Below are 12333 nucleotides of genomic sequence, written 5' to 3' on the forward strand. Positions count from 1 at the left end.
CTTTCAAACGATTGTTTTTAGTCAAGTCTTACTGTATTTTTTACAAATTTTACAAAATCATGTGAAGCACTTTGTGACATTGTCTGTAAAAGGTGCTATATCAAATAAACTTATTATAAAAACTTATTATAAGTCATTTGTAACAAACTGATTGACAAAGATATGAAAAAAATCTGAATGATGAATAAAGCACATGTGAGATTTGACAAAAATTAAACCTGGTGTCTGCGGGTACCCCAGTTGGTAAGATGAGGGTTACATATCTGTTTCACCTTTGAAACAAACTGAGGACCTCAGAACTTGTCAACATTTCAAGATTTTCTTAAAAGAAAATGAAAGAAAAGTCTCAGAACACATTATTTCACCCTTCACATGGTATAGTAGTTTATCTAATTTCTTATCTGGTTATCTATCTTTCTTCCATTTACCCTTTTAATTCCTTAGTCTCAGCTGCATTTCATTTAACATTTGGATACATTGTTATTTCATTTTGGTTTTTAATTCTATATTTTATGCCACTTTATTTCTACACATGTTGTTTGGCAATGATTTATGGAGCAGATAGACACTAAAATGTTTAGTCATTTGGTTAAAAAAGAGTCATCACTGTGTTCCATATGATGTCTGGATGTTGGTGTTTTTTATGTGACACAGAGCTTCCTGTGGGGCGGTGTCTGTACAGGGTACCACAAAGAAAATAGATTTCACTAAACACACAACCTGCGAGCCAAATAAATAAAACAGTAGCTATCAACTATCAAAATTCAAAACACAGGAGTGGAAACTGTTCTCGATCTCATATTGATTGACAGGTACATTACTATATAGTGTAACAAGTTATGTATGTTTTCTAAAGCTGAACATATTTAGTTAACATTTGTGTTAACAAAGGAGTAAATTATATTTTCACTCATGATTAATAAGCTAAGTTAATAAACATAAAATGAACACTTTATTTATTGTCATTTAGTATTGCAACATTGCATTGAATGCAAAGTGGATTAATTGATGGAATTATGGATTTACTGATTTTGAGGCACTCTACTTGATCACTTCTACAGAAGTTAGTTATTTTAACTAACTTTTTACCTATAAATTAATATGAACATAAACATGAGATCATCTTATAAAATATGATACATTATTGTAGATAACACCAAACATCTCATTTGTTAAAGTTTGTTATTGCCGGAACCAGTTACAACATTAAAATGTTACTTACACTTAATGCATCATCATAACCTAATATTATAGTAATAGCATAAAGATGGGAGCCATGCTGCATAATAGGTACTTTTACATTTAATACTTAAACAATTGTTGTTCTGATAAAAACTTTCACTTAGATAACATTTTGACTTTAACTTTAATCCTCCTGTTGGGTTTTGACCCATTTTCAAAACGTTTTTATACTAGAAATGTGTTTTTTTTTCAACCAAATTGTCAAAATCAATAATGTCAATGAAACGCTCTTCACAAGTAAAATATATGATCAGTTCACTACTTTTATTGAATTTGGGTGTTTGATTCAATTTTATAGCATTTCAATTTTTTTTTATAATAGAACGTTGAAAAAAACAAAACGTCAAAAGAAGCGCAGCAACAATCAACAAAAACATCGGGAATAGCGACAAAAGAAAAAAAAAAGTTGTAATTTTAAATTTTGACCCAGAAAAACAAAAAGTTGCATTTTATCACTTCATATTTCATTCTCTGTGCACTGCCGTGGTTAAAAGCATGACGCTGAGTGTGTGGTTTCCCCTCTAGAGGGCGTGGAGCAGCTGGGGGCGGTGATGGGGAACCACGTGCTATGTGTACAAGCAGGCAGCGATTAAGACAACAAGCCAGTCATACTTTATCACACAACAGCACAGATCCCTCCGGCGCTGTGTATCACTCCACCCCGTTTTGAACAGACCGGTGACCGAGAGGACGACCTGTTGAAGATTTCAAAGCAACACCGTTTCTGACATGCACTTTGATAAATGTGAGTACATGTGCTTTTAATTTGTTGTTTAAATATGGGCAGAACACAAGTGTTATCACTGGTGTTTTTTATTTTTATTTTTTATTGAGTGCAGCTTTAATGTTAAATGGTTTGACAGTAATGATGACAACTATTCCTTTTTTTTTTTTTAACTTACTGTATTTCTGGACAACATACTTGTTTTCAACATGTATTAATGTGTTATTGTGTTAGTAGCAGCATTATAATGAATACTCATTCAAACTTTGATTGTATTCATAAGCCTACAACACTACACACATTTTGTTTTGACTTTTTTTGGGGAGTTTGGATCCTAAATCTGACTGAAATAAGCCTCTGTAAACTGTAATTGTGTTTTAAAGTTGGACCGTCTTTCTAGCCAATAGGGCAATTGCAATATGTATTTTAGATTAAATACCTCTCTACTGATGACAATTGCGTGACACCATCAGCCTCTCTCTTGTTTTCGTTGAATGACAGCATCGATTCTGGTGAATCCAAGAGGGCATCATTTGGGGAAACCCTGATGCATCTCCACCCCTGCTCACTTGTTTTCATTTCCCCTTTTTGATTAATGCCAGACAAGCAAACTGTGTGACGTGACAACTTAACTTTCTTTGTTTGTGCCCTGGTTGACACAGGCCTGACTGATTAAATATTTGTCACACTCGCTGGGTTCTGTTAAACCACAAAATGAGGAAATTGGCTCTGCTCTGCGCTGCTTCTTTCTTTCTGTACAGAGTGAGCCAAATAAGAAAGGTCTTCGGAATCCCCAACCTCCCACGCACATGACTCAATGTCCAGGGGTTTCCACAAATCCTATTTGAATATAGCACAGAGTAGCCCAAAGTAGTATGTGTGTGTGTGTGTGTGTGTGTGTGTGTGTGTGTGTGTGTGTGTGTGTGTGTGTGTGTGTGTGTGTGTTAGTGATATGTGTGCAACCACACATACGTGATAAGTGCTTGTATACCTCTTAGATCGGTGAATACACTGATGCCATGAGGGTTGAATGATTCCAGATCAAAGTTTCTTGGCATGCGCAGCTCCACTGGTTTCATCCGAGGATCTTCCATATCAAGGGAGAAGATCTTGCCTGGCACATCGCTGAGTTGATATGCACTCAGCGGCCACTTCATTAGGTACACTATCTATTGTGATCTAATGCAGCTCTGCTATGCATTCTACTTTTACTAGACTTTTGCTAAGCTATGTTTATTATTGAGGTCACAGTGGGTGTTGTTGTTGTTGTTGTACTGGAGTGCATTATATTGAAAGGTGTTTCTACTATTATGCCCTTGGACAAAATATTAGGAACACCTCTCAATATAGTGCACTCCAGTTCAACACCACTGCAAACCACAACCTCTATAATAAACATGTAGTTACAGTTATACTTCTCTGACAGTGCCAATCATAACAGTACCATTGTTATCTTTGTGAAGGCAGAAGCTGTTGTATTGGATCACATTAGATTGTAGAAGTGTACCTAATGCAGTGGCTGCTGAGTGTAGATTGTGTAGTTACATGTTGCAGCATTACATCATCTGTAAAAACAAAAAACAAAAAACAAAAAAAAAGGTGAAGGTGAAGAAAGTCAAGGGTGGCCTTTTATGGTAAAGATCAAATGAGTCAGGATTGAGTAATATATAGTGACACCTTCTGAACCTGAAAATGAATCTTAGTGTCACTGAAATGTACTGACTTATGTCATTTATTCTGATAAAGTGACCTTTATTATGTGGTGGGGGCAGGCAGGTCACACACAATGCATTGTTGTTCAGGACAGGTTTTTAACTGGAAATGAAAGTGTTGATTTTGAAAGAGATTGAAAACACGATTAACCGACAGAAAGCTAAACCCCATGAACACACATTTGTCTCTCACTGGTGGAATTTGCATATTTTGTTTTTGGAAGTAAACCCTCTTTGTATTTGCTCTGGGGAACAGAGCTGTCTTGTCCCTGCGTGGCACGCCACAGCAGTCAACATTCACAGGCTTAAAAGAAAAGACAAAAAAAAAAATGTCTCTGTTCTTATTCTGCTCTGCCTCCTAGACACATTGGTACAATAGAAAGCACAAGGCGACTTCACGTGTTGAGGTGACGTGCCTGTGACATACCAAAGACAGGAAGATGTGGTTTGCCTTTCTGTTAGTGTAACGGAGCGAGACAGGAAGATGTCATAGAAAATGAGGCAGTGGTAATCCCATGCTAAAGGTTTTCTGATTAATCTGGTTTTGCACGTCCGCACAATCTGTGTTCCTAATGGAGGAGGTTTCTCAAAGCTTTATCTTTGTACTCCGGTTCCACACACAGGGTGGAAATATCACTTTATCTTTCACGTGTGGGGTGCAGTTTTTGAGGAAACAACCTGTGTGTCAGCTGGAAACATCAGAATTCTGTTTTGTAATATTTTTTTTCCTATTTCTCACCTGTTTAATGGAAATGATACTTATTTTATCAGCAGGGGGAAAACATGCTCATAGTTTAATGGATTTGATGTTGATAAAAAAAAAAAAAAAAAAAAAAAACACCAGGGAGAAAGTGAGCAGGCAGATTCATCCACATGTTATTCTCTCACTCTAAGAATGTATTCAGCTCTTCATTACTTAAAATCAAAGCTTTCATAAAGCAAAGCCCTTCTTCATGAGATGTAAAGTAAAATGTTAATATACTCCAGTGAGAGTAAACAAGAGTCTAACACTTACACTTTCCATTACCATCTATTCTGTTATTTATTTTCTACTAGACATATTTTGTGATTCTCAACTACAAAGAGTGAAAGAGAGCTAAAAAATCGATAATTTTCAGCTTTTGTTTTATAGAATTGTAAATACCTTTTGCGTTTTTGACTGTTGGTTGGACAAAGCAAGACATTTGAAGATGAACTTTGGGCTCTAAGAAATTGTGATTTTTTTATTCTTTTTTCTGACATTACATAGACTAGAGAATTAGTCAATAATTGGAAAAAATAATCAGCAAATACATGGAAAATGGAAAAGTCATTAGCTGCAGCACTAACTCTTTCAAGTCCAAACTCTATTGCTCTCCGATACCCATCACATGTAAACAAAATAAATGACCAAATAGTTATTCTTTTTCAGCGCCAAAAGAGAAGCCGTGTTGCACTCTGCCCACAGTGAAGAAACTCTTGGAGCAGAAGAGAAGGCGTGAGACGTCATCTGTGACACCCTCCTGCTCTACGGCCAGCACAAGTCCTGCTCCTCCAACTACTGTTACAGTAAGGCAGCACACATCAGCATCTCGCTTAATATCATATCACAAATGTGATTGTTTATGATTTATCTTTTTTTTTTTTTTTCTCCCAGCAGTTGTCTTCAGCAGAACCATTTACCTGTACAGGTAAGAGTAGGACAACTTCTGCACACTTCAGAAGAACACTTCAAAGAATAAGTCTGGTGATATACAGCCTGATATAGCTTATTCCTCTATGCCGTAGAGCCCCATCGTTAAATGAGCCACACTGTTGCTCTGAGTGACATGCTCCTTTATTATGATGAACATGGGCACTGCAGTTTATTTTGAGTCAATTCCACATACTCTATCCTTCTGCTGTAAATACTCATTAGTGCACCACATCCATGGCAGAAAATAGTCCCCAACAAATGCACTATTAACTCCTGGTTTTAGGATATTATTTAGCCTTAAAACAAAGTAAATTTGTGTTTGTGAACTGTTTATTATTAAGATTTATGTATATGTCTTGGGGCTGAGTGCCACAGACAGGGTAGGAAACACATTGTTGGTTTTGGTCTTTTCATGGGATTTGATGACAATAACAAAAATGTAAAACATCACCAGGCTTGTCCTTTTAATTGTTTTATTATCTTGAGCATAATGAGTAGAGTATAAAGAGTATAAGTGTATATATATTACTGACTGAGTCCTCTCCATTCTAGGCGCATCAAGCAGCTACTCAGACATGGCAGTGAGCTATGAGCAGTGGACCCCAGCACCAGAGTCTACACTCAATTACTACCCCAGCCATCCAGGATCCAGCTACGCTGCAGCATACAGCTTCCCAATAACATCTGAATACGGCACACAACAGCAGGTCCCAGGGTTTGGAGATACAATGTCTCAGACATATGTAAGAGAAATCCCTCCCGTTTTGCATGGTCAATGGACATGTTGTATGTATATCATACCTTTATGATGGTTTGACCTTTATGACCTGGATTCTTCTGAACAGGAGTGCCCGATGACAGTCACAGATCCCAGCATGGCTTCGTCTTGGTCACTTCTGGGTTCCAGTCAGACGGCACAGCTGAGTTTTGGTTCGTCGATGGATGCCACCAAGCTGGAAGAGGCCAGGATGCTGCTCAGCGGGATGGACTACAGCAGAGCCACTGGGCAGGATGAAGACGGAGACACGTGAGTTCCTATGAGTGAATGCATGTGCGTGATTATGTGGTTTACATGTGTTTCAGTATATCTGCTAGCGAGGTCCAAGAAAAAGAATACAAGTTAACTGACAAATATGTGCACTCTCATTTTACTTTGAGCTCAAAGATTGCATGATTACACTCATGAATGTGCATATGCAAGTATATGATTTATTTACTTCCATAGGAGTTTCATTTTCAGTCACAAGCTAAAAGTGAGAGCTACATGTGCAGTTTGGTAGTCCTAGAAAGATGTCAATGAGTCAGCTGCTCATGCTCGATGATTAGAAACGCAGATACAATGGAGAGACTTATTTAGATGTGAAAGGGAATAGTGTAAAATCGGTTGCGAGGATTACCACGATTCTCCAGCCTAATTTAAAACTAATTCATTGTGTGCTCTTGTTCTGTCAGAATCCTGCATATCTACACTGCCAAGGGGCTCAGGGAGTGTGCCTTTGCTGCTGCAGAGAGGCTGAGGGATGTGGGCAGGCTTGATGCCAAAGAACACAAAGGAAAGGTATGAACAAAAAAATCTTCCAAAGTTTGTTTTTATCACAAACATTAGTACAGGATTATAATTTCTCAAAATAAAGTTGTATAATAAATTAAATGTGCTTGTACAGACTGCTTTACTGGTGGCGGTGACAGCAAACCAGCCGGAGATTGTGCAAGATCTGCTGTCCTTTGGAACGGACATCAATGCATGTGATGTTAAAGGACAAACTGCTCTTCATCTGGCTGCCCACTATGGTTTACCAGGGGTTCTGCAGGTAAAGCAGCAGTAGTACTGCATTACTTTGGCATCACTATCACTATATATCGAGCGGACCTTAATAATGATTCATCTTCCTTTTTTGCAGGCAATTCTGTCCAGCAGACCGGCTGTCAACCTTGAGGCACGCAATTTTGAGGGTAATTTACATTACAAATGATAAATCGACAGGGAAGTTGTGTTAACCTAGCCATACAGTATATTATAATTAGGACTAAGTACCAATATTTACATTGTTAGAGTCTTACTTCAAATGTTACATGAGTCTTCTTCTTTGCCTCAGGTATGACTCCTCTGCACTGTGCAGCCATTTCTCACAGTGATACCATGAAGGCGTTGTCTAGCAGTGGGCTGGCAGATGTTGGTCTTCAGACCAAGGCGGCAGAGAAGCTTTCCTGTGTGCAGATGCTTCTCAGCGCAGGGGCGTCCCTGCTCAGCCAGGTACAGTACAGCTCTTCCTTTTCAGAATGTCATGTGAGCTGCTTTGCTCAGTAATAAGCATAGATCCATATATTTGTCCCAATGGATGCACAACAGATTATATGAATGGACAGATTAGCCGGTAGGTTGCAATCAGGTACAGTCCAACATGTTAAACCCTGACCTTTCAGTTACAATATACAGTTCATAGGGGAAGTGCCCAAGTTTTATCTAACCATGGTGATGTCATAGTACTCGCCATTCCCCCCTCACTCTCTCTTTTGTTTCCTCTTCTTTGTTTGATTGTTAAATGTCTCAGTCTGACTTGTGGTTTCATTATGATATATATATATATTTTTTTTTTTTTTACATCACGTTCAATTCTCTAATTCCAGGAAATCAAAAGTAACAAGACTGTGCTGCACTTGGCAGTAAAGGAGGGGAACATCGATCTGGTGACTTATCTGCTGAGGATTCCCCTGCCGAACATGAAAGACTTTGTCAACTTGAAAGTGAGTCGTACACTGACATGAAATTCAAAACTGGATTTGAAATATGCATGTGTCTGGGCGTTTATGTGCATGTACAAATACATACTGTATACATACCTTACTACAAACAGTCTGAGTCATGCTGAATTTTTCTCTTTTTGCCATAGGCGCATGGTCATACAGCCCTACACATGGCAGCTGGTCTCCATGGTAACCCCCACCAGGAGGAGATCCTGCAGCTGCTGCTGCGCAGAGGAGCTGATCCCAGTATCCGCAACCTGGAGAACGACCAACCAGCGCACCTGCTACAGAGCGGCCTCCAGGGAGAGCAGGTGAGCTGCCCATCATTTTAACAGCCAGCCACATCTGTATGCTGTTTAGTCCTGCTGTTTCCGTTTTTATCAAGGGTGATTCATTATCATCTTAATGTATGTTTCAATTTCTAGCTAAAGCTCATGCTGAAGAAACGAAGTGCTTCCTCTCGCCGGCGTATCGTGTCCTTGCAGGACCAAGAATGATTTGAAAAGCCCCACCTGTAATCCCCATTTGGAGGGAATGAGTCTCTAAGATGTTGCCTCTGTTAGAAGGGGATTTACAGTTTATTGTTATGTTGCTTTGGGAGTCTCTGGCCTATATTTTGTTAACAAACTAGTTTGACAAATTCATCTCCAAATATAATTCACATTGGATTAGACAAATGATGCTTTAATGCATAAAGCTTAAATTACCTGTGATTTAGTGTCAGTGTAAAAAAAAAATGCTTTATTTATTTTTCTACATACAGGGTGAAGTATTTCTGTGTAGGCAAAGCATTTCATTCCAAAATGTGATATCCGCCTTTTCTTATAAAATCCTCAAGTTTAAAAAATCTGACAAATAGAGACATTTTAATTGATGATTTCTTTTTTGTCAAACTGGATATTTAACATTTTGAAATGAAAGCCTCTAAACAATCAATTTCCTAATAATAGGCTACACTCCCAGTTTAATGTTGATTTCTATGAAATCGTTTGTATGACTTTCAGGACAGTGTCCCTGAAACCCCAATGACTCTCTTGTCAAAACCCCCCCATCATAAGTTATCATGTTGATACACGGAGACAGGTTTGATTTTAGTCAGCATGTGTGCTTTTGTTAGGAGTGCGTGTAAAAAAATAAGATCACATAATTTAACTTTCTTTCTGTATGCATCATACTTACATATGTGTAAAATCAAGTACAATTTTTCTTTGTAGAAAAAGAAACTTGACTGTGTAAAACTATTATGTATTTGAAACTGATTGTAACAAATAATGTTATCACAGAGACATTACATAAGTGCGATGACAAATTGTCTGACTAACCCTAACCCTAACTGTACATTTGAGTCATGAGTCATGAATGCAAGTACAATAACACAGTATTTAAAGTTCCATCTAAATCTTTTGATGTTCATGGCAAATTTGAACAGTCCCACTTATAGTTAGCTACAGAAATTTGCAGGATGGAAATATATCATCCCACTAGAAAGGAATGGTGTCAGGAGGATTTTATTTTTCAAGCCTTATTTCCACCGAGGTTTACTACCGTGACCTTAGTCACAGGTGAATGAGGTTGGGTTTGACTGTAATTTAAGTGATAAAAAAGACTTGAGCTGTAACTCACTTGTGTGTCACCTCTGTAAATTCCTGTAAAGCAAAAAGGAAAGATCCATCTCATGAGTAAACAGCATAATGATAATATTGTCTAATTTCTACATTACATTTATGTCACTTTGGATAATTTCAAGCAACAAGGTTATTAAAGACACTGATAAAATCATGTCAAGTAGACCTTTATTTGAAACAGTGGTCTCATTGTTCAGCTTTCCAGGTAATAATATCATTTGTAATACCTTTGCTTTAGGTTTAAACAGAAAATAAATGACAAATAGTAAAACAAATACACATTTCATTAAATTGAATATTTTCAAAGCATGTAAATAAAATAAAATACATTAGGCTACTGAATATTTTCATCAATGTACCAGCTATTTCCTTTTAGCATGTTATATTTGGCCTATTCTATTTTGGGGTTTTTCATTATTCTGCCATGCTAAACAAGTAGATATCAACAGAAATAAAGAAAAGTAAAGGCAAAAGACAATTATTACGATTGATCGCCACATGCTATTCTTTGTTTCGAGCTGCAGATTTTGTATATAAATATTTAATCATGCTCTTAATTTAATTGTTTTACAGGAGTAATATGTAAGGAAGAGATACAACACTTGTTGCATTTGTTTGATTAAAAGTACCAAATCAAGTCTCATGGTTGGGAGCATTAGTTTTTCTTATTTTAATTTCAACACTCACACAATTCTGAGCAATCTGTAGACAGATATCATCCCCCCTTATTTTGAGACGTTCTACAGAATACATTGAGAGACTTAAAGAAACCAGGTAAGGATGCATTGGAAAACCCTGTTTATTGCTCATCCAGCTGGCAGAAGTATATTAGCCATAACAGGGATTGCTATAAACTGTGTCTGGGTATGTATTTGCTGCCGTGGTTCCCGTATCGACTTCCTCCCTTTTGAGTATATACAATATTTTCTATACAGTTTGAGGAGGCACTGCAAAAGAAAAGAAAACAAATCAGAGAGAATTGTATAGAGAAATTCAACTTTACTGTATATAATGACCCTGAACTGTAAAGTGAACTTACCCTCTGTCTTTGGTGGAATTTGGCTTCCAGATGAGCTGGAACTGCAAACAGAAATTAGGAAATTAGTAGACATTTGTGTTTTTTTTAATTCAACAAGATTACGGATTATGTAATATAGTTAGAAAACTGTGGCCACAACTTCAACTTGGAGTAGATTGATCAAAGTGTACCCATTATCAGAGTTACACAGTCCAAAAAATAGTTGAAGCCACAGGGTTCTGAGGTAACTGAGGTGTAGACCTATGCAGATTTTTGTCCTGTTCAACCAGCAGCTCTCGTCTTTCTTCTCCTCTTGCCATACAAGCGGCATGCGATCAGATCATATCAGATCAATATATCAATAAACTGCCCACTCACTACCAGTACATGAGGAGTGTGATGCATACATTTTAAGAGCAAGCACTGAAATAAAGAGAACATCAAAGCACTACCCACAAGCGATTTGACACACTAGTTCTGTGTAAAACCTTTTTTATGTGTTTTGGGTTGAGTATGCAGAAGAGGGAAGGGGGTATTTAGAGAACAGGCATCCAGGGCAGGGAGAGGAAAAGCTGTGGGAAACTCAGTTTTAGTCAAAGAACAATACTGAAAAATATGTGTTTTCCACACTGGTCGGGTATCCCCTTCAAGTCACATTCATACAGCATGCACAGGCGAATCATCCACTAAACCTTGCACAATTCTTACTTGGGTGAGGATTTTACACATTTTGTGAATTTTTTACCTGTATGAGGAATGACAGATTAGTTACAAAGGTAAATGTGCTTATGTGATAAAGCCTTTTTATTTAGGTGATATGTGAGACAAAGTCTAAACTTACTGAGGGCTATTAAAATGCCAGAGACAAACATGACTACAGCAAGGACAACCCCCGTGGTCCGCAATGTCTCATAATCTACAAGGGACAAAACCATATGGGACTTAACCAAAGAAAATTATTGGAGTTTATGATGAACTTGAAACATACTGTAGTGTAACATTTGATATGTGTAACATAGTGCTTTTGATTTTTGAAAGTAGTAGATGGTGCAAATCTTACCATAATCAAAGTCACTTCGGTCTGTAAACATTGTTTCTGCAAAGAAAGAGTCGAGTCGGTTAGAGAGAACAGAATATAGGCGTTGAGTACAGCCCCAGTCACAGCAATACATTTTAATAAGGGTGTGTTTGTGTTTAGTCCAGCATCATGGAGAGCAAGGTTTGCAGCTCTCCAGATCTGCAGGCTTGGCTCCACAACTCCTCAGGAGAGAAGCTCAATGCAGCATCTTTGCTCAGCAGAAAAAGATGCACCATGAAAAAAGTGGGTTACAAGCCAGCAGCAGGCTACAGGGGTATCATCACATCAGCAGAGAAAAAAAACAGAGCTTGAATAGCAAAATGTGTCTGAAAGGTGATTTGGAGTTTAAAAAGCCACTTGCCATGACTGCTGTTTAATTTTGAATGCAAGGATTTCTGCTCTTTACCAACACAGTGATTTACCTTGCTACAGCCCGTGCCAGATTGTTAGATGATAAAGGCATATTCCTTTCTAGGCATCAATAATGCGGCTTACATGTTGCTGAACCCTCACT

The 12333-nt window shown here is 37.8% G+C and overlaps 1 protein-coding gene across 2 annotated transcripts; it reads left to right on the forward strand.

The window, feature by feature from the left end:
• Positions 1 to 1859: 1859 nt before the first annotated feature.
• On the forward strand, positions 1860 to 10355 carry nfkbid (nuclear factor of kappa light polypeptide gene enhancer in B-cells inhibitor, delta). Of its 2 annotated transcripts, none has more exons than XM_078253188.1 (12): positions 1860 to 1987; positions 5090 to 5226; positions 5315 to 5348; positions 5906 to 6096; positions 6199 to 6380; positions 6806 to 6911; positions 7018 to 7164; positions 7255 to 7306; positions 7450 to 7607; positions 7982 to 8098; positions 8245 to 8409; positions 8524 to 10355. In XM_078253188.1, the coding sequence occupies exons 1-12, from the start codon at positions 1972 to 1974 to the stop codon at positions 8593 to 8595; spliced, it is 1377 nt and encodes a 458-aa protein (XP_078109314.1). In that variant the 5' UTR covers positions 1860 to 1971; the 3' UTR covers positions 8596 to 10355. The 2 variants fall into 2 exon arrangements, with proteins under 2 accessions (XP_078109314.1, XP_078109315.1); XM_078253189.1 differs by having other exon boundaries at positions 5318 to 5348.
• Positions 10356 to 12333: the final 1978 nt, after the last annotated feature.

The sequence above is a fragment of the Sander vitreus genome, chromosome 6 (genome assembly GCF_031162955.1).
Source record: "Sander vitreus isolate 19-12246 chromosome 6, sanVit1, whole genome shotgun sequence".
Taxonomy (NCBI): domain Eukaryota; kingdom Metazoa; phylum Chordata; class Actinopteri; order Perciformes; family Percidae; genus Sander; species Sander vitreus.

Coding starts and splice junctions, on each gene's coding strand:
- nfkbid (XM_078253188.1), top strand. Junction 7,608..7,981: donor GGGCGTCCCTGCTCAGCCAG/GTACAGTACAGC, acceptor CTCTAATTCCAG/GAAATCAAAAGTAACAAGAC. Junction 8,099..8,244: donor AAGACTTTGTCAACTTGAAA/GTGAGTCGTACA, acceptor TTTTTGCCATAG/GCGCATGGTCATACAGCCCT.